The 19,873-nt window shown below is 40.0% G+C and overlaps 1 protein-coding gene across 2 annotated transcripts in view; it reads right to left on the bottom strand.

Annotated features, from left to right (window-relative positions):
• Positions 1-19,873, bottom strand: part of C2CD3 (C2 domain containing 3 centriole elongation regulator) — a 132,161-nt gene that overhangs the window by 79,610 nt on the left and 32,678 nt on the right. For both annotated transcript variants that reach the window (XM_049780242.1, XM_049780243.1), the window contains exons 9-14: positions 17,435-17,586; positions 16,712-16,921; positions 15,942-16,054; positions 12,579-12,697; positions 7,573-7,695; positions 2,310-2,807 (exon numbers count right to left, since the gene is read on the bottom strand). In XM_049780242.1, the coding sequence (XP_049636199.1) occupies positions 2,310-2,807; positions 7,573-7,695; positions 12,579-12,697; positions 15,942-16,054; positions 16,712-16,921; positions 17,435-17,586 (1,215 nt within the window). The remainder of the gene's footprint in view (positions 1-2,309; positions 2,808-7,572; positions 7,696-12,578; positions 12,698-15,941; positions 16,055-16,711; positions 16,922-17,434; positions 17,587-19,873) is intronic.

Below are 19,873 nucleotides of genomic sequence, written 5' to 3'. Positions count from 1 at the left end.
TAGAGACAGCTAGTAGTGCTCAGGGGCTACTCAGCAGTTTGGGGCAGGGGTGGGGGAGAAATGTAGTATTAGGTATAAACCTGGGGCTCTCACTAAGAAGGTACACCAGGTACTCTCAGAGCGCTCCCTAACCCAAGATGTCTCCCAGGACATCTAATTTTTTTTTTGTTTTGTGTTTTGGGTCACACCGGCAGCTCTCACACTGGCTCTACACTCAGAAATCGCTCCTGGCAGGCTCAGGGGACTATATGGGATGCCGGGATTCGAACCACCGTCCTTCTGCATGCAAGGCAAATGCCCTATCTTCATGCTATTTCTCTGGCCCCAAGTTCTTAAAGGGCCATGCAGAAGTTAAACTGATGATTTGGAGTCTATCTTAAAGGCCACAGAAATTCACTGAAAGGTTTTACATGGGGTGGGGGGTTGAGGGAAATATTCAGATTAGTATTTGAGAAAGATCATCTTGTTGATGCACAGAGGAAGAATTGCAAAGGTAGAGATAGAAGACAAGTAGATCAATCAAAGGTTGTATGCAATAAGAATGAGGGGCACAAATAAAAGCAATGGCAGTGGAGTGGAGCTAAGTGTACTCAGTCCAGAGAGAATTCAATAGGCAGCATTCATTATTCCATAATTACACAAGACAGATTAAGCCCTATTTTTAGGTTCGGGCTGAATATCTGAGTAATTATAATATGAATTGGAATAGATTGAAGAAAGAGGAACTGATTTCAAAGGAACTGTAAAGATTTGGACCCATCTGGATTCCTTTTTTTAAATCCATACATCTTTACCGAATTTCTCTGATATATCAAGTAATGTGTTAGGTTAGTATAAGGTGCTTTGTGGATATTTAGTCCAGGGACAAAAAAAAAGGCAGTTAGATATAGAGGTATAAAATTTGAGGGAATGACTGACCTACATAGAACTAGGAGTTTCAAGCTTATCTTCAAAAATGTAATAACTGAAGCTCTGAAAATAAATGTGGCAACCATGTGAAAAAGAAGAGTGTCAAGGATAGAGTAATGCAGGAATACTGATAAAAGAAAGAGAAAGTGTCCAGGTTATCATTCTTCCTACTTAATGTGTGTTCTAAGTACCAAAAAGCACAGTTAAATTTTTTTTTTCTTTTTAAATATTTGGGTGACAGGGCCAGAGAGAGAGGATAGCAGGGAGGGCATTTGCCTAGCATGCAGCTGACCCAGGTTTGATCTCCAGCATCGTATGGTTCCCCCAGCACACTCCTGAGCAGAGCCAGGAGTAACCCCTGAGCAATGCTGGGTGTGGTCCAAAAACCAACTCCCCCCAAAAATTTTGGGGCCACACCTGGCGTGTTCAGAGCTTACTCTTGGCTCAATGCTCAGGGATCACTCCTAGCAGTGCTTGGGGGACCATATGGGCTGCTGGCAATAGAACTTTGGCTGGCTGCTTTCAAGGCAAGCACTCTGTCCACTGTACAATCTCTCTGGCCCAAAAGGTCAGTTGTTGAGCCAGGAAGAAGGGGAGAGTTATAAAAATATCAAAAAGACAAATAACTTAAGCAATGATATCAAGTTGCTACAGAAAAATTAGTGAGATGTATACTGAAATAAGTGGCAATAAATAAGGAGAACACATATAAAAATAAAAAAAGAGATTGGGAGATAGAAAAAGGAAGTTGTACCACTGATCAATGTCCAAAAGCAGGGGTCTCAAACTCGTGGCCCACGGGCCGTTTGCGGCCCTCCATATAACATTTTGTGGCCTGTGGCCGGCCTTCAAATATCGCAGTATTCGCGATTATTCGCTTACCAAATAATCGCAATAAAAATCGCATTAGTAAGAAAAAAAATCGCATTAAACATTCGCAGTTCCATTGGGGTATGCAAATGTTTAATGCGATTTTTTGCAATTTTTTTCTTACTAATGCAATTTTTTATTGCGAATATTTGGTAAGCGAAATCCCTTATGCGGCCCTGCCTCCTCCCGACTTTGCCTCAGGTAAATTTGCGGCCCTCAGGTAAACTGAGTTTGAGACCCCTGTCCTAAAGGAAACAGAGGAACAGAACTTAGACTAAGGCAAAATAAAGTGGGAAACTATATGAACTGAATCAGAACAAAAATAAGATGAAATAAATTTAAATGCTGGTAATGTTTTTTCCTCTTTTCATCCACTAATTGGATTTGTCTGCATATAAGATAATTATAAAAGTCCCTCTCAGCTGAACATTAAAGATTTACTTTATAATAGAATTATGACATAAGAAACATACTAACCTACCACCATATACACCACCCTCTGGATATAGAACATTACAATGTACAGTTACCTGAGTAAAGTTAAAGACTGGTTGTGTTGTGCCCCAGGCAATGACAGATTTGGTGACTTCTTCTGTGCTGAAGAGTTTGCACGTTAAATAAATATTACATTGTGGTTGCTTCTCGGATTCTCCTGTAATGAAATCTTTCCCATCTGGTACCATCAACAGCACATGCAGCAACAAAGCACTATCTTTTGATAACCCATTTGTTTGATTTATGAAATTATGAGAGGATGGCACATTTATGAAGTCTGTTGAAGGATTTGGCACAACAGGGCCAGGTGACTTTGGGTTGGTTAGTATCAAATTCTGAACATTAGTTGCAGTTTCTTCATGAATTTCATTTAGGTTCTGTGGATTTTTGATACAGGCAGCTAGGTGGTTAGGTTCTGGTAGCATCTTTTTGGGACTTGTAAGAGCACAAAGTGGAGTACGTTGGGTGTTACCAATGCATTTAGTAGCAACACCAGCAACATCTTTGTGATCTAGAACAAGTTCCGCAGTTACCTATAAAACAGAAAAAAGAGACTAAGAATATCTTCTAGAATGAGACTCAGAATTCTGGAGCTAGAAGCAGAATAAACTGTTATGATTATCTTATCTTCAAATGCTTTAATAGTAAGAATACTAGTAAGATAGCAAATTTGACCTGAGACAAGCTGAACATCATGATGAGTAATACTAGTGATAGGTTATAGACGATTGAATAATATAAGAATCTAAGTCCATACCAATATAAATACATATGAGGAAAGGATCAACTCTTCAATACAACATAATATTAATAAATGCACAGGGATTGAAAAACACTTTTTTTTGGTTTTTGGGTCACACCCTGCAGTGCTTAGGGGATACTCCTGGCTCTATGCTCAGAAATCGCTCCTGGCAAGCTCGGGGACCACATGGGATGCCGGGATTCAAACCACCATCCTTCTGCATGCAAGGCAAATGCCCTACCTCCATGCTATCTCTTGGCTCCTGAAAAACATATTAATAATAATTACAAAAAAAAAATCAGTCACTTAGATAGATCTTTTTTTTTTTTTGGGTCACACCCAGCAGTGCTCAGGGGTTACTCCTGACTCTATGCTCAGGAATCGCTTCTGGCAGGCTCAGGGGACCATATGGGATGCCGAGATTTGAACCACCAACCTTCTGTATGCAAGGCAAACACCTTACCTCCATGCTATCTCCCTGGCCCCTTTAGATAGATCTTACTGAAGGACTTTCACCAGAATAAATGGTCTTTACTTAAAAATAAATAAAAATAACTTCATTTTTCACATAGTATTCCATTGTGTATATGTACCACAGTCTCTTTAACCACTCATCTGTTGTCAGGCATCTGGAGTGTTTTCCAGATTCTAGCTATTGTAAATAGCGTTACGATGAATATAGGCATGCAGAAGGCATTTTTGTATTATGTTTTTGTGTTTCTAGAGTATATCCCTAGGAGAGATATAACTGGATGAACATGGAAACTATTATGCTGAGTGAAATAAGTCAGAAGGAGAGAGACAGAATAGTATCTCACTAATCTGTGGGGATTTACAAAAAAATAAAAGACAGTATTGTAATAATATCCAGAGATACCCATGATATAAAGCTTACCACAGAGGGGTGAGTGCTGTTAGAGAATTAACTACACTAACATCTATTATGACAATGATAGTGAGAGAAATAGAATGCCTGTCTCAAATGCCGGCCCAACTGTGAAAAACTGTGAGTGTGACCTGTCTATGTCTGTCTACTGTCCTCTTGCGTGAAACTCTTGCGAGTGGGGCAAAAAGAGGCTCCAGAAACCTCGCTCGCCCAGACGCCATTTTCAGGGAGGGACTACAGAGCATGAAAACCGGCTAAGCTTTGCAAAAGCCGGCTCCCTGTGTGTGACACCAGGCGGGGAAAATCCACGAAAGTACACCGGCCCAGGGGGGCCCAACTGTGAAAAACTGTGAGTGTGATCTGTCTATGTCTGTCTACTGTCCTCTTGCGTGAAACTCTTGCGAGTGGGGCAAAAAGAGGCTCCAGAAACCTCGCTCGCCCAGACGCCATTTTCAGGGAGGGACTACAGAGCATGAAAACCGGCTAAGCTTTGCAAAAGCCGGCTCCCTGTGTGTGACACCAGGCGGGGAAAATCCGCGAAAGTACACCGGCCCAGGGGGGCCCAACTGTGAAAAACTGTGAGTGTGATCTGTCTATGTCTGTCTACTGTCCTCTTGCGTGAAACTCTTGCGAGTGGGGCAAAAAGAGGCTCCAGAAACCTCGCTCGCCCAGACGCCATTTTCAGGGAGGGACTACAGAGCATGAAAACCGGCTAAGCTTTGCAAAAGCCGGCTCCCTGTGTGTGACACCAGGCGGGGAAAATCTGTGAAAGTACACCAGCCCAGGGGGGCCCAACTGTGAAAAACTGTGAGTGTGACCTGTCTATGTCTGTCTACTGTCCTCTTGCGTGAAACTCTTGTGAGTGGGGCAAAAAGAGGCTCCAGCGGAGCACGGCCGCTCCGCTTCGCTACGCGGCCGTGCACTCTTTCTAGGGAAAGAACTCCATTGCAACAAGAAGGAAAAATCACACTAAGAACGGCGCTATATCACAAAAGCAAACATTTCTCTCCGGACTGTCTTCTCTGTTGCATGCTCGGGCCTAAGATTTGACCCAGTGTGAGGCTTCATCCACGGAGGACTCCCCTCCCTTAGAGGCAAGTCAGCCCATCCAGAAAGGGAGGAGTCAGAGGAGTGTGCTCCCTGCATCATATAGACAATGAATACCACCACAACACGTAGAAAAACCCACAATACAAGTGTGACAATGGGGAAACAACGCAGGCCAGCATCAGACATAGAGAATGAAGATGACAATTCTGAGGACCAGATAATGACCAACCAACTAATCAACCTCTCAGATAAGGACTTTAGACTAGCAATATGGAAGATGCTCAATGGACTCCAAGAAACCATGGATCGAGTTGAACAGAACACTAATAAGAACCAAGAAAATATGAAGACAGAAATCACAAAACTCCAAACTGAAATAACATGTCAACTAACAGGACTAAAAAAGTCAGTAAACGAAGTGAATGACAAAATGGATAAGCTCTGGGACAGGGTATCAGAAGCTGAGAATAGACTTGGTGCTGTGGAAGATGAGATACATAACAATTCCATACAGCAGGAGAGATTGGACAAAAAACTTAAAGCAAATGAGCAGACAATGGAAAAATTAGTCAAAGAATGGGAACAGATGAAAATAGAAGTCTATGATAAGATCAACAGAAACAACTTAAGAATCATTGGAGTCCCAGAGACCCAGGAAGAAAATTTCCAGGAAGAATCAATGGTCAAGAACATCATTAAAGAGAAACTTCCAGAGCTAAAGAATATATGTGATCAAATCCTGCATGCCCGAAGAGTACCAACCAAAAGAGACCCCAGAAAAACCACCCAAGACACATCCTAGTCACAATGACAAATCCCACAGATAGAGACAGAATTCTGAAAACAGCAAGATCAAAAGGGGAAATCACGTTCAAGCAAGCTTCCCTGAGATTTACAGCAGACCTGTCACCAGAAACACTCAATGCCAGAAAGCAGTGGTGGGATATTGTGACAAGACTGAATGAAATGAATGCTTCACCCAGAATACTATACCCAGCAAAACTCACTTTCCGGTTTGACGGAATACATGGCTTCACAGACAAAAAACAGCTCAGAAACTTCACAGAAAACAGATAATATAGCAGGAATTTTATGGAAAAGAGGAATAATATTTGTAATTCTCAAATAACTACAAATGCTTATTTATAGTGGGAGTGAAAGAAAGAATGAAAAGGAGACTAGATCAATAGTAATCAATGTGACAACTGTTAGTATGATAAATGGAGGTAAAGGGTATGGATGCAAGATATATAAGAATGGACACAGGGCCCGGAGAGATAGCACAGCGACGTTTGCCTTGCAAGCAGCCGATCCAGGACCAAAGGTGGTTGGTTCGAATCCCGGTGTCCCATATGGTCCCCATGCCTGCCAGGAGCTATTTCTGAGCAGACAGCCAGGAGTAACCCCTGAGCAACGCTGGGTGTGGCCCAAAAACCAAAAAAAAAAAAAAAAAGAATGGAAACAGTGATTATGAGACTGAATTACTAGAAATAAAGGGGATTTGCAGTTCCTTTTCCTTAAGCCCCTAGCAAAGTTCTTTTATTCTACTAAGAATAGACAATGTTTCTAGATGCATATTCTCCACATAGTAACAATAATTTCAAGTTCATCAATTCTAATTATTTTTACCTGTTGGTATTAAATTACATGGGCCAGAATGAATTAGGAAAACAAAAATAAAACTTCAGGGACAAGGGATGCAGTTCTGTGGTAGAGCTCTTGCTCAACATGTGAAGCCTGGAGTTCAATCTTTGGACCATATACAGAAAAAAATTGACTTAGAAATAAAACTGCTAGTAAGAGACTAATGTGGTATTATGTATTTTTTGCCATGATGATCATATTAGACTTTAATATCATCTTTTTTTTTTTTTTTTTTTTTTGCTTTTGGGTCACACCTGGCGGTGCTCAGGGGTTACTCCTGGCTGTCTGCTCAGAAATAGCCCTGGCAGGCACGGGGGACCATATGGGACACCGGGATTCAAACCAACCACCTTTGGTCCTGGATTGGCTGCTTGCAAGGCAAACGCCGCTGTGCTATCTCTCCGGGCCCTAGACTTTAATATCATCTTATAGGTCACCTCCTTGATATCTCTTTCTTGATCAGCATCTCTTGCTTTCTTCCACGTACTATTACAATGTTACTCTTTTTTCTTTTACAGGACATTTCTGTTGCCCTAATTTATTATTTCTTATGCTTAAATTTTAATTTACTTACTATAGTTTAGGCCCATAGTTACAATAGTGTTTCCATTGATAGTTTTTAATATACAAAATCACTGCTGTTTCCATGTTTTAATATAAAGGGTTATGAGCGGGGTGGGAGAAAAAAATAAAGGAAGAGCTGGAAATAATATCGCAGACAAGGTGCTTTGCATGTATTCAAACAGGGTTTGATCCCCAGCATCTCATATAGGGTCTCTGGAGTGCTGAGCCAGGGATAGGCCCTGAGCACCAATGGATGTGGCTCCTCTTCAGAAAAAAAAATCCAAAACAAACCCATATAAAAAGGAATTCAAGTGCAGAGATCCAAATTTCCTTTTACATTGCTATAAACTTACTGCCACCCAGTTATTACATAACTGCAAATACTTGACTAGTTGCATATACCTCTACATACCTTGAGTGGGCCAAGTGAGCTCTGACCATCTTCCTGTTGCACGGGAAGCTGCTTAGTAAAAGAAAGTAGCTCAGACTGAATGACAACACGCAAAGGTAATGACGCAGATCCAATAACTTCTGGCTGAGAGAAGAAAAGAAAAATTTTAGTTAAATTAGAGAATCCAGGGGCCAGAGAGATAACACAGCGGTAGAGTGTTTGCCTTGCACACAGTCAATCCAGGATGAACAGTGGTTTGAATCCCAGCATCCCATATGGTCCCGTAGCCTGCCAGGAGCAATTTCTGAGCACAAAGCCAGCAGTAACCCCTGACCACCGCTGGATATGACCCAGAAACAAACAAACAAAAATTAGAGAATTCAAAGGGGTTTCTAACTGATGCAATAACACATAATGGCTTTGTAAATGAGTCCATTATGAAGTATATGAATGAAGTATAGCTTAATTATTTGATAAATTGTGACATGATGTTAGATCATATTTGGTCCCCATCATGGGTTTCACTACTTTTCTCTAGAAAATATATTTGAAAGTTTCATGAACAACTGAAGTTTGAAAGAGAAAAATTTTTTTGGAGGGGAGGGTTTCTTCTAGTTCTATGTTTCATGAAGGGTTTTAGTCAAGGGAACCATGCATCTAGCATATAAAACATGTGCTTATCCTTTGAGTTATTTCTTGTGCTCTTTCTATTTTTTGTTGTTACTGTTGCTTATGTTGAGGTTATACCTAATGGTGCTCTAACACATACTCTTGGTGCTCAGAGCTCAAACCTGGGTCTCCTGCAAAGTTTGTAATCCAGTTCACTGAGCTGTCTCTCCAGCGCCCTTTCCTATTTTAAGAGTATATTATAGGAGCTGAAGAGAAAGTATAGTGGGTTAAATGCTTGCCTTAAGTGTGGCAGACTCGGGTTCAATGGTCGGCAATCTATACTGTACTTTGAGCATTGCCAGGATTAATCTCTGGCAGGAAGAAGCCCTGAGCACTGCTGGATGTAACCCCCCAAAATAAAATGAAAACAAAAAGAATTTTTTACAAAAAATCTTCAACTCAGGGGCCAGAGTAGTGGTGCAAGTGGTAGGGTGTTTGCCTTGCACACGTTAACCTAGGACGGACTGTGGTTCGACCCCCAGCGTCCTATATGGTTCTCTCAAGCCAGGAGCGATTTTCTGAGCACATAGCAAGGAGTAACCCCTGAGCATCACAGGGTGTGGCCCCAAACAACCAAAAGATAAAAACAAAACAAAAAATGTTCAACTCGGGCCAGAGTGATAGTATAGTGGTAGGGTGTTTGTCTTGCATGTGGCCAACCCTGGACAGACACGGTTCGATTCCCAGCATCCCATCTAGTCCCCTGAGCCTGTCAAGAGTGATCAAAAAGAAAAAAAAATTCAACTCAATTGTTAAAAGATGAAATTTAGATATTGCTATAATTATTATATATTATAACACAATTTTGTTGTTATAGCTAGCAAACATACAAAAGAATATACCTGATATAAAATTCCTAGAGAAGTACTATCATCCATGTAAAGGAGTTATAAACCAGCAACATAATTTTGGACAATAAACTTGTCAATAAGTACAAATGACTTAAATATTCTTTTTGTTGTTATTTTTTGTTTCTGGGCCATATCTATCGGCACTCAGGGGTTACTCTTGACTCTGCACTAAGAAATTGCTTCTGGCAGGCTTAGGGGACCATATGAGATACCGGGGATCAAAACTGGGTCTGAAGTATGCAAGGCAAACATCCTACCAGCTGTGCTTTTGCTCCAGTCCCAAATATATTCTTCACTATAATAATTCTCCTAGGGCTGAAGTGATAGCACAGCAGTGGAGCATTTGACTTGCATGTGGCTGACTCAGGATGGACCTTGGTTCAATCCCTGGCGTCCCATATGGTCTACCAAGCCAGGAGCGATTTCTGAGTGCATAGCCAGGAGTAAACCCTGCGCGTCACCAGATGTGGCCCAAAAACAAAAAAATTTAAAAAATACCAAAAAACCTTCTAGAAATTGATACTATAGGAACAATGTATAAAAGTTGATATATAGGGGCCAGAGAGATAGCATGGAGGTAAGGAGTTTGCCTTTCATGCCGAAGGTCAGTGGTTCGAATCCTGGCATATGGTCCCCCCGAGCCTGCCAGGAGCGATTTCTGAGATTAGAGCCAGGAGTAACCCCTGAGAATTGCCGGGTGTGACCCCCCAAAAAGAAGATGATATATAATTGCATATATTTAAAACATTAGCAATATGCAAAACTAGCTACCCAACTGGAGATTATATAGCATATTCTTATAATATGCAGGTTAATATACAGCCATAAAATGATATACATACACCAGTTCTTAGGAATCATTCCTGGTGGGCTTCAGGGACCACATGAGATGTAAAGGATCAAATCAGGGACAGCTGCAAGCAAGGCAAATGCCCAACTCATTTATTACCACTTGGGCTCCTAAGATGCTATTTATTAAAAAGCTGAAATAAGATGAATATTGTTTGTCAGATGAAATTACAGCATATTTTCTATAATATATTATGTATTATGTTATATATATGGTTTATAATTCATATGGGAAAGAGTAAACACATTTTTGAAAAAATGGAAAACTTTCTTTTTTCTTTCTTTTTTTTTTTAAAGCAAAAGAAAACTTTATTCCATCAGCTACAAGACCCAAACTGACTAGCCAGGGCTGCCTCTCAAAGGAGAGGACCAAGCCCAAGGGAGGGAATGAGGAGGTTGGAAAACTTTCAAGTAAAAGAAATTTAAAAAGGGTAGAGAGTACAGCTGGTAGGACACCAAAATGTGGGTGAATTAGGTTTGGTCCTCTGGTACCCTATACGATTCCCCATATGATGCCAGGAGTGATCCCTGAGTGCAGAGTCAGAAGTACTAAATCCTGGGGCCGGGTGGTGGCGCTAAAGGTAAGGTGCCTGCCTTGCCTGCGCTAACCTTGGACGGACCGCGGTTCGATCCCCCGGTGTCCCATATGGTCCCCCAAGCCAGGAGCAACTTCTGAGCACATAGCCAGGAGTAACCCCTGAGCGTTACTGGGTATGGCCCAAAAACCAAAAAAAAAAAAAAAAAAAGAAGTACTAAATCCTGAGCACTGCTGGGTATGACCCTAAAACAAAACAAAAAACAAACAAAAAATAAATAAAAGTAAATTAAAAAACAAGATAAAATCTGATTATATAAGGATGCACATCTGAAATGTCATAAATAGCTTGCTGCTGTTTTAATGGGAAAAAAAGCATAATTTTTAAAAATATTTATGTATAAAATACATTACATTAAATAAACAAAGATATACATAAATACTATTTCTTGGTTAAGGACTACTGGAAAGTTTTGCTTGTCCTTCTGGGGGAGTACCTATACCTGGTTATACTCAAGGATCACTCCTGATAGATCAAAGGACGATGTGGGCTGCTGGGGATTAAACCTGGGTTGATCGTGAGCAAGACCTTACACCGTGTACTATCATTCAGGCCCCCAGAAAGTTTTGCTTTTTAAAGTATTTTTCAGGACTGAGGAGATGGCTCTTAGGATTGCAGAACATGCTTTGATGTGGGAGCCACAAGTTCCATCCTTGGTAATGGTCCCTTGAGTCAGAATCTACCATAGGGAACAAACTCCAACCATGTACCAGGAGTAGCAGCGAGGCAATGCTCAAGGCAAGTCACTCACTAAAATATTTTTTCAATTTTAGAATAAAAAAATATATAACCCTTTTACAAAATAAAGTAATTTAATTTAAAATAAGTAATTCAATGCTAATAATTGAAATAATTTGAAGCTGTCATAAGCTTATCTTGAGGTTATAGAATTATCAGGTTCCCCCTTCATCCTAATTTTCATTTTGTCAATAAAAAACTTATAATAGTCGGGGTGGGAGATAGTACAGCAGGCAAAGCATTTCCTTGCCAATCCAGGCAACCCAACCCAGCACCTCATATGGTCTCTAGCCCGCCACGAGTAATTTCTGAGTGCAGAACTCAGTAGTTACCCATGAGCTTCAGATGTGGCCCCAAAACAAAACAAACAAAAAACGAGCTTTTAATATTTATATTATATTCATAATGCTATCCATACCAGAAAGAAAGATGAATATTATAAAGGAAGAAAAATGCTCATGGCAGTTGTATAAGGTGGATTTCATAAACCTGGAATTAGTTGATCAAAATTACTATTTTAAGGACTGAGGAGATGTTCATGTAGTAAAGCCTGTCCTGATTTCCATACAAGGGACAGCATGTCTTCCATCCCTCAGCATGTTCCCCAGTACTGGATGTGGCCTGTATAAAAAATATGCACACATAAAACAAAATTGCTAATAATTATTATTACTTTGGACCTGAGCTGGATACCATGTCTCATGAACACAGGTAGTAGTTTCATATTAAGGGTAATAACCTAAGCTATTAGTTAGCTGTTAATTCTCTTGTGTAAAAGAAAACATCATAAAGCTATTAACTCAGGATCTAAGAGACTAAGGACTTGTAATACAGTTCTAGCTTTGCCTTTTATTACCTGGGGTGATCTTTTTGTTTGTTTGTTTTTTGTTTTTGGGTCACACCTGGCAGGGGTTACTCCTGGCTCTACACTCAGAAATCGCTCCTGGCAGGCTCAGGGGACCATATAGGATGCCGGGATTCGAAGCACCGACTTTCTGCATGCAAGGCAAATGCCTTACCTCCATGTTATCTTTCCAGCCCCACCTTGGGTGAACTTGAATGATCTTAACTTCATCTCATTTTCTTCATCTATCAATAAAGTTTACAGGTCACCTAATGCAGAGTTGTTGTAATGATTATGTGTTGAACCTTTTAGCATACCATGACAGATAAGAAACCAAATTTTAAGTGACAAGAAATAGCAATCATAAGCACTAGTGTTGTTTGACTTAGAGATCCTAATTGAGACATGAATATAATTTTAAGTATGCTCCAAAACCCTGGTACAGTGGTAAGGGGCAAAGGTCAAAATCACTTGATGCACCTTTTTCTGTGAGATGTTCTTTGCATATATTTGGAAAATGAGGCTAGAATTCCACCAATGTTCTATCATCGGGCCATCAAACTGAATTGGAAACACAAATCGCTGCTGGAATCTCACCACTGTAAAGAGAATCAGATACATAAATATTGGTCAAGCCCCCCCAATGAGAAGCATTATAAGTCAGGTCTGACACTACCCACTTCCATTTCAAATCTTAATGAAAAATTCTCTCAGGAATCTAGTGAGTATACTTTCATAGAAAGTATTACAGGGGCCGGGTAGGTGGCGCTGGAGGTAAGGTGTCTGCCTTGCAAGCGCTAGCCAAGGAAGGACCGCGGTTCGATCCCCCGGCGTCCCATATGGTCCCCCCAAGCCAGGGGCGATTTCTGAGCACATAGCCAGGAGTAACCCCTGAGCGTCAAACGGGTGTGGCCCAAAAACCAAAAAAAAAAAAAAAAAGAAAAAAAAAGAAAGTATTACAGTTGGTAATAAGAAGGGATGAAGAAGAAACCCTGTATATAGTACATGAACAATAAGCAGGGTTATGGTGTTCTGCTTTGAGAAAAAAATGTCAAACATGAGTGCATGACATGATTTGGTATATCACATTGGATATAAAATAAGGACTTTTTATTTTATTGTTTTTGTTTTGGGGTCACATTGATGGTGCTCATGGTTACTTTCAGTTTTGCATTCAGAAGTTGCTCTGGTTGGTTAAACCATGAGGTGCTGGGAATCAAATAAACCTGGGCTTCTTGCAAAATAAACATGTGTTCATCCCACTGAGCTAGCACGCGCGTGTGTATGTGTGTGAGTGTGTGTGTGTGTATGAAACATGTGAAAGGCAAATGCCCTACCAACTGTGCTAACACTTCAGCCCCTCTCTAGTCTAGTTTTTAAAAGGTAAGTTGGTAGATGTATATGAGAAAAAGGGTTTGGTTGAAAATGGAATAATGAGGAATAACAATGGAAGAATTCAATTAAAAAAATTTTTTTTGTGTGGTTTTTGGGTCATACCCGGCAGTGCTCCATGCCAGAAATTGCTCCTGGCAGGTACGGGGGACCATATGGGACGCCGGGATTTGAACCGATTACCTTCTGCATGAAAGGCAAACGCCTTTCCATGCTATCTCTCTGGCCACAATAAAAAAAAAATTTTTTTAATAAAAAATTTCAGTGAGGGCAGAGCTCATTATTGTTTTTTTCTTTTGCTTTTGTGGCCACATTTGGCTGTGTTCAGGGCTTTGATTGTTTTCTTTTTTTTTTTTTGGTTTTTGGGCCACACCCGTTTGACGCTCAGGGGTTACTCTCCTGGCTATGAGCTCAGAAATCGCCCCTGGCTTGGAGGGACCATATGGGACACCGGGGTATCAAACCGCGGTCCGGTCCATCCTACGCTAGCGCTAGCAAGGCAGATACCTTACTTCTAGCGCCACCTTCCCGGCTGTGTGTTCAGGGCTTAATCCTATCTCTGTGTTCAAGGATCACTCCATGATGACTTTGGTGCTGGGGATCAAATCTTGGTTGGCCACATAAAAGGCAAATGTACTATCTCTCTGGTCTTAAAATTAATGTACTTGAGCCCAGAGAGATAGCACAGCGGCGTTTGCCTTGCAAGCAGCCAATCCAGGACCAAAGGTGGTTGGTTCAAATCCCGGTGTCCCATATGGTCCCCCGTGCCTGCCAGGAGCTAATTCTGAGCAGACAGCCAGGAGTAACCCCTTGAGCATCGCCGGGTGTGGCCAAAAAACCAAAAAAAAAAAAATGTACTTAATTGCTGTCTCAATTTTATAGATCTGGAAACTAAAGCTCAAGAAACTCATCATATGGTACATATGTAGAAGGAGGTTGAAGGGTGAAACTTAAGATAAAGAATAAGCCAAAAAATGAGTATTTTTTTTGTTTTGGCCACTCCTGACTAGACTCAAAAATTATTTATGGATTTGGGTTCAGGGATCATTTCTGGTACTCAGGGGCCATACGCAGTGCCAGGGATAAATCAGGGTCAGTTGTATGCACAGCAAGCTCCTTAATCCCTGTACTATATCTCTGGTCCATCCAAAAATTATTTTTTCTACATATGGGATTTGATAAAAAATATTTTAACCATATTAAAGTTTTATGGAAACGTTTCTTTTCACTTTTCCTTTTTCTTTTTTTTTTTGGTTTTTGGGTCACACCTGGCAGCGCTGAGGGGTTACTTCTGGCTCTACGCTCAGAAATCACTCCTGGCAGGCTCGAGGGACCATATGGAATGCTGGGATTCGAACCACCATCCTTCTGCATGCAAGGCAAATGCCCTACCTATGCTATCTCTCTGGCCCTGAAAAATTTCTTTTCAACCAATAGAATCAATTACATTTCTTCACCGCAGTTTTTGCTATTGCTGATAATGTAAGCATACAACCAAAACATAAATACAAGAAAAATCTTAAATGCTACTTTAGATTATGGGAAACTTAAACAATGAATTTAGTATGAGAGTATTAAGTATACAAAGTGCTGTTTTTCAGGGTTTTTTTTTTTGTTGTTGTTGTTGTTTGTGTATTTTTGGATCACAACTGATGATGCTCAGGGGTTACTTCTTGCCTTGTACTCAGGAATTAATCTTGGTGTGTTTAGAGCACCATATGGGATTCTGGGAATGGTACCTGGTTAGCAAATCATAAAGTCCTATCCAGCTGTTCTACCAATATGGCCCCTAAAGGTATTTTTAATGTCTGTTATATGTATATACATAATGTGAGAAATGATGTTTAAGATGATTGATTGTAGGGGCCGGCGAGGTGGCGCTAGATAAGGTGTCTGCCTTGCAAGCACTAGCCAAGAAGGACCACCCCGGCATCCCATTTGGTCCCCCTAAGCCAGGGGCAATTTCTGAGCGCTTAGCCAGGAGTAAACCCTGAGCATCAAACTGGTGTGGCCCGAAAAACTGAAAAAAAAAAAAAAAAAAAGATGATTGATTTTATTAATACAATAAAATATTGAAAACAATTTAAATATATTGATCAATAGGAGGTTCAGAATTTCTTTTGGGGGAATCAAATGCTCTAAACGTAGATTATGGAGGTGGTTACATAATGCTGTGTATAAATAAAATAAAAAACACAAGCCCACTAAGTTATATATTACAAATGTGTAAAATACACCTTTTATGAACTATATCTTGAAAGCTATTTGTTTTTAAGGAGAAAATGGAAATAGTTGAAAGAACAGGCCTTGCCAAAAATTCTCAGTAAGTTTTCTCACATAAAGAAGGGATTAAGACTAGATTTACTTCAAAATTTTTCTAGAATTTTTTGACATATGAAAGTCTTCCAGAGTTAAAATATGCAAAGAATAGAAAACCAGTATCATTCTTACTTCCATCTGTAATTTTACTGGAGGCAAGTTGAACGACCTCAGTGATCAAACCTGTCTTTTCCACTCCACTTTTGGAAAAGCCCACAGGAAAATGGTATTTCACAAAGAAGGTGCTAAAAAAAAAAAAAAGCAAGATACATATACACAAAGTGATTTAAAAGCAAATTAAATTAACCAACATTTTTTTTTGTCTGATAAATCCTGCCAGCTTTCAAGAATTTACTGTCAGAACTCTAGGTCTGAGAGAACCCATCTTTTCTTTTTAAATCTTTCAGCCAGTCGAATCAGGCTGAATTAAAGACTTCTATTTTTGTGTTTCACTTTGTTTTGTTTTGTGACCACACTTGGCTGTAACCAGAGATCACTAGAGGTGGACATCACTACTGGTGGGGATCAGGGAAACAAACATGGTGCAGGATGTTAGATCATGTTAGATCAAATCTGGGTTTGTTCGTGCTATCACTCTGGTCCCACTTTTTATATAAAGCAGCGTTTTATAGCTTTGAGAGCCTGATACTGTAGACAGTCATTTAAATGTTTTTCTTTTCTGCTGACTGTAAGGTGTGCAAGAAGAAAGTAAGGGTATTAATTTTTGTTATTTACACACTTACCAAGCTTAGTAATTGGGACCCAGAAGGTGATTCAACACTTATTTGCTGACCGAATGAAACATACAAAAACATTTTACAAATTCTAAAATTTTATATAGTAATTATTATCGGACACTTTCTAGAAATGTTAAACTTAGCTTTCTCAAGTCAAGTACATACCGCTTTTTTGTTGGTGTTAGCTTAGGTGGTCTTGCAGAAAAGTTTTTTTTGCCCAAGGTCACTTGAGGCCTCTCTGGAGGAACTCCCATAGTTTCAATGATGATTCTGACTGAATGTGTCCTACCTAGGAGTGCCAGTCTATCTGTGCTTAGTGTCATCACTTGAATTTCTTCTGGAGTTGCTGACTGCATTTGTTGTTCAACTAAATTTCTGAAAGCAATTCAGACAATGGAAGAGATGGTCAGAGGTAGAAGCAAAATGATCAGTTTTATACAAGAAAGTGAAGAAAAGAGTTTTGAAAAGGCAGTATGTGTCTTAAATCACAAGGTACCAATTTTCAGAATGGCTTTAATGATCATATTTATGACCCCAGTTTACATGGAAAGAAATATCAAAAAGGGTAAAAATACTCTTATTATCTAAAGGTTCATTTAACATACAAGCAGAGCAAGTGAGTCAAAGAATTAGATTTTCTACAAGGGGTACACAGATTTTATGTTTTAGTTTCCATTATCACTTTTGTGTGTTCCTTTTCATTTGCCTTCTTCCTTTAATCACTGTATTGATCTACTCTTATTATATTTTGAGGATTGCAATACCTATGATTTATTGTAACTTACTTAACCAGTTTGATAGAGTCAGGAAGATTCAGATCATTTCACTTAAGGAAAGCTTCTGAAAATAATTTCCCCTGGCTCTAAACAAGCATTAAAAGAGGTTCACCTATTTTTCTTGCCAGCTCTCTTCTTCAGCTTGTGGTCATTTGATTCCAGAACCTTCGAATTGTTGGCATAAGTACTTGACTGACTCAGTTTTTTAGAAGTGACATTATCATCCTCTTCACTGCAGAAATCACTGATGGTTGTATCAGATTTCTAAGGGGTAAAGAAATAAAAAGAGACACAAAAAGGTAACTGCTGTAAGGATAGTGGTAATGCAACATTTCTCTAAAAGTAATCAAATTCTCTTCTGCACATTCATATTTCATTCTCTTAAAGGGAACTCAATGACAACTGAGATAACCCCATGTTCTCTTCGTTATAGCAAAAACCCTGAAGTTCACAAAAATAAGTTCAGTTACAAAAAATTAAATTTGGGGCCCGGAGAGATAGCACAGTGGCATTTGCCTTGCAAGCAGCCGATCCAGGGCCTAAAGTGGTTGGTTTGAATCCCGGTGTCCCATATGGTCCCCCGTGCCTGCCAGGAGCTATTTCTGAGTAGACAGCCAGGAGTAACTCCTGAGCATCGCTGGGTGTGGCCCAAAAACAAAAACAAAAACAAACAAATTAAAGTTGGGCCAGAGCCACACAACACAGCAGGTAGGGCATTTGCCTTGCACAATGCCAACCTGGGTTCAATCTCCATCATCCCTTATGGCCCTCCAAACCTACCAGGAGTGCTATCTGAGCACAGAGAGACGAGTATTCCCTAAGCATCTTGGGACTGTGGCCCCAAAACAAAAATAATAAAAATTACAATTAGCAATTAGAGTAGTATTCTTTGAAATTCTCAATACTATTAGCCACTATTTACTGTCTACTTATATAATTGGTACTATGTCAGATTTTTTTTTTTTTTGTCTTGGGGCCACACCTGGCAGTGCTTAGCAGTTACTTCTGGCTTTGTGCTCAGGAATCATTCCTGGCAGGTTTGGGAGGGACCATATGGGATGCCAGAAATTGAAACTGAATTGGCCACATTCAAGGCAAACCCCTACCTGCTGTTGTATTATTCCCACCCCAATTTAAGCAAGTTCTTGGTACCATGGGTTTCTACCAGTTTGCCACAAAATTACTGGTATAATGACATTTAACTATATAGATGCAAAATCTGTGGCTTATTTATTTTTTAAACCATTTCATATCACAAATGAATTGATCTACTATCAAACATGCTAAGACAAACTGTCTGTCCTCCACTCCCTATTCCTAGAGGGTTTTGGGGCACATGTAGCAGTTCTCAGGAGCTACTTCTGGCTCTGTGTCAGGTTGGTGGTGCCTGGGACACTGTTGGTGGTACTGGGGATTAAATCAGGCTAGGTTGTATGCAAGGCAAGGACCTTAACCCCTGTATCTTAGTCCACATTAAGATGGACCATTTATTGTTTTTCACAAATTTTCTTAATAAAAGAACCAGTGCCTGAATGCTCTGAAATTAAAATTATTTAAAAAGTATTCTGACTTAAAAAAAGCGTTCTTAAAACTGGGTTCTGAAAGGGGATAAAGTGATCTGTATGGTACCTTTTAATTTTTTTGTTTGTTTGTTTTTGGACCACACCCAATGATGCTCAGGGGTTAATTCTGGCTATGGGCGCAAACATCGTTCCAGGCTTGGGGGACTATAATGGACGCTGGAGGATTGAACTGTGGTCCGTCCTAGGTTAGTGCGTGTAAGGCAGACGCCCTACTGCTTGCGCCACTGCTACAGCACAGTATCCTTAAATTAGCAATAGTGCAAATCACAGTGTCAAAAAAGAAGAGAGAAAAAGAGAGAGAGAGAGAGAGAGAGAGAGAGAGAGAGAGAGAGAGAGAGAGAGAGAGAGAGAGAGAGAGAGAGAGAGAGAGATAAAAAGCCTGTCCCAGAGGCAGGCAGGGAAGGATGGGTGGGAGGGAAACTGGTGGTGAGAAATGTGCTCTGTATTGAAAATCAAAGTGTCTAAAAGAAAAAAAAAATGGGAACAGAGAAATAGAAAGAGAGAGAAGAAAAATATATGCCCCCAGATAGGAAGGGAAGTGGGCATTGGGGAGGGAGAGAGAGAAATTGGGGACAGGCAGGAAAGGTGCACTGGTAAAGGTTGTTGTACATTGTATGACTATAACTCAATCAGGAACAATTTTATCTGTGAAAATCAAACAACTGTATTATGAACAACCTTGTAACCACAATGTTCAAATTAAAAAAAAAGGTTCTAAAGGTTCAATATAGGTATTTGTCATCAAATAGAAACGTTTCTGGAATACATATTTTTCTTTATGGTTTTTTGAGCCACACTAAGCATTGCTTGGGATATATCTTATGCTAGATATCAAATCTGGGGCTCCTGAATTCAAGCTTGTATTCTAATTCTCTGGGCTATCTCTCTGGCTTATAGAATATTTTAAAAAGATACAACTGATTAGAGAGGATCAGAAAGTACAGCAGGTAACATGCTTGCTTTGTACA

The sequence above is a fragment of the Suncus etruscus genome, chromosome 9 (assembly GCF_024139225.1).
Source record: "Suncus etruscus isolate mSunEtr1 chromosome 9, mSunEtr1.pri.cur, whole genome shotgun sequence".
NCBI classification, from domain to species: Eukaryota; Metazoa; Chordata; class Mammalia; order Eulipotyphla; family Soricidae; genus Suncus; species Suncus etruscus.
This window is presented reverse-complemented; position numbering and strand designations above follow the sequence as displayed.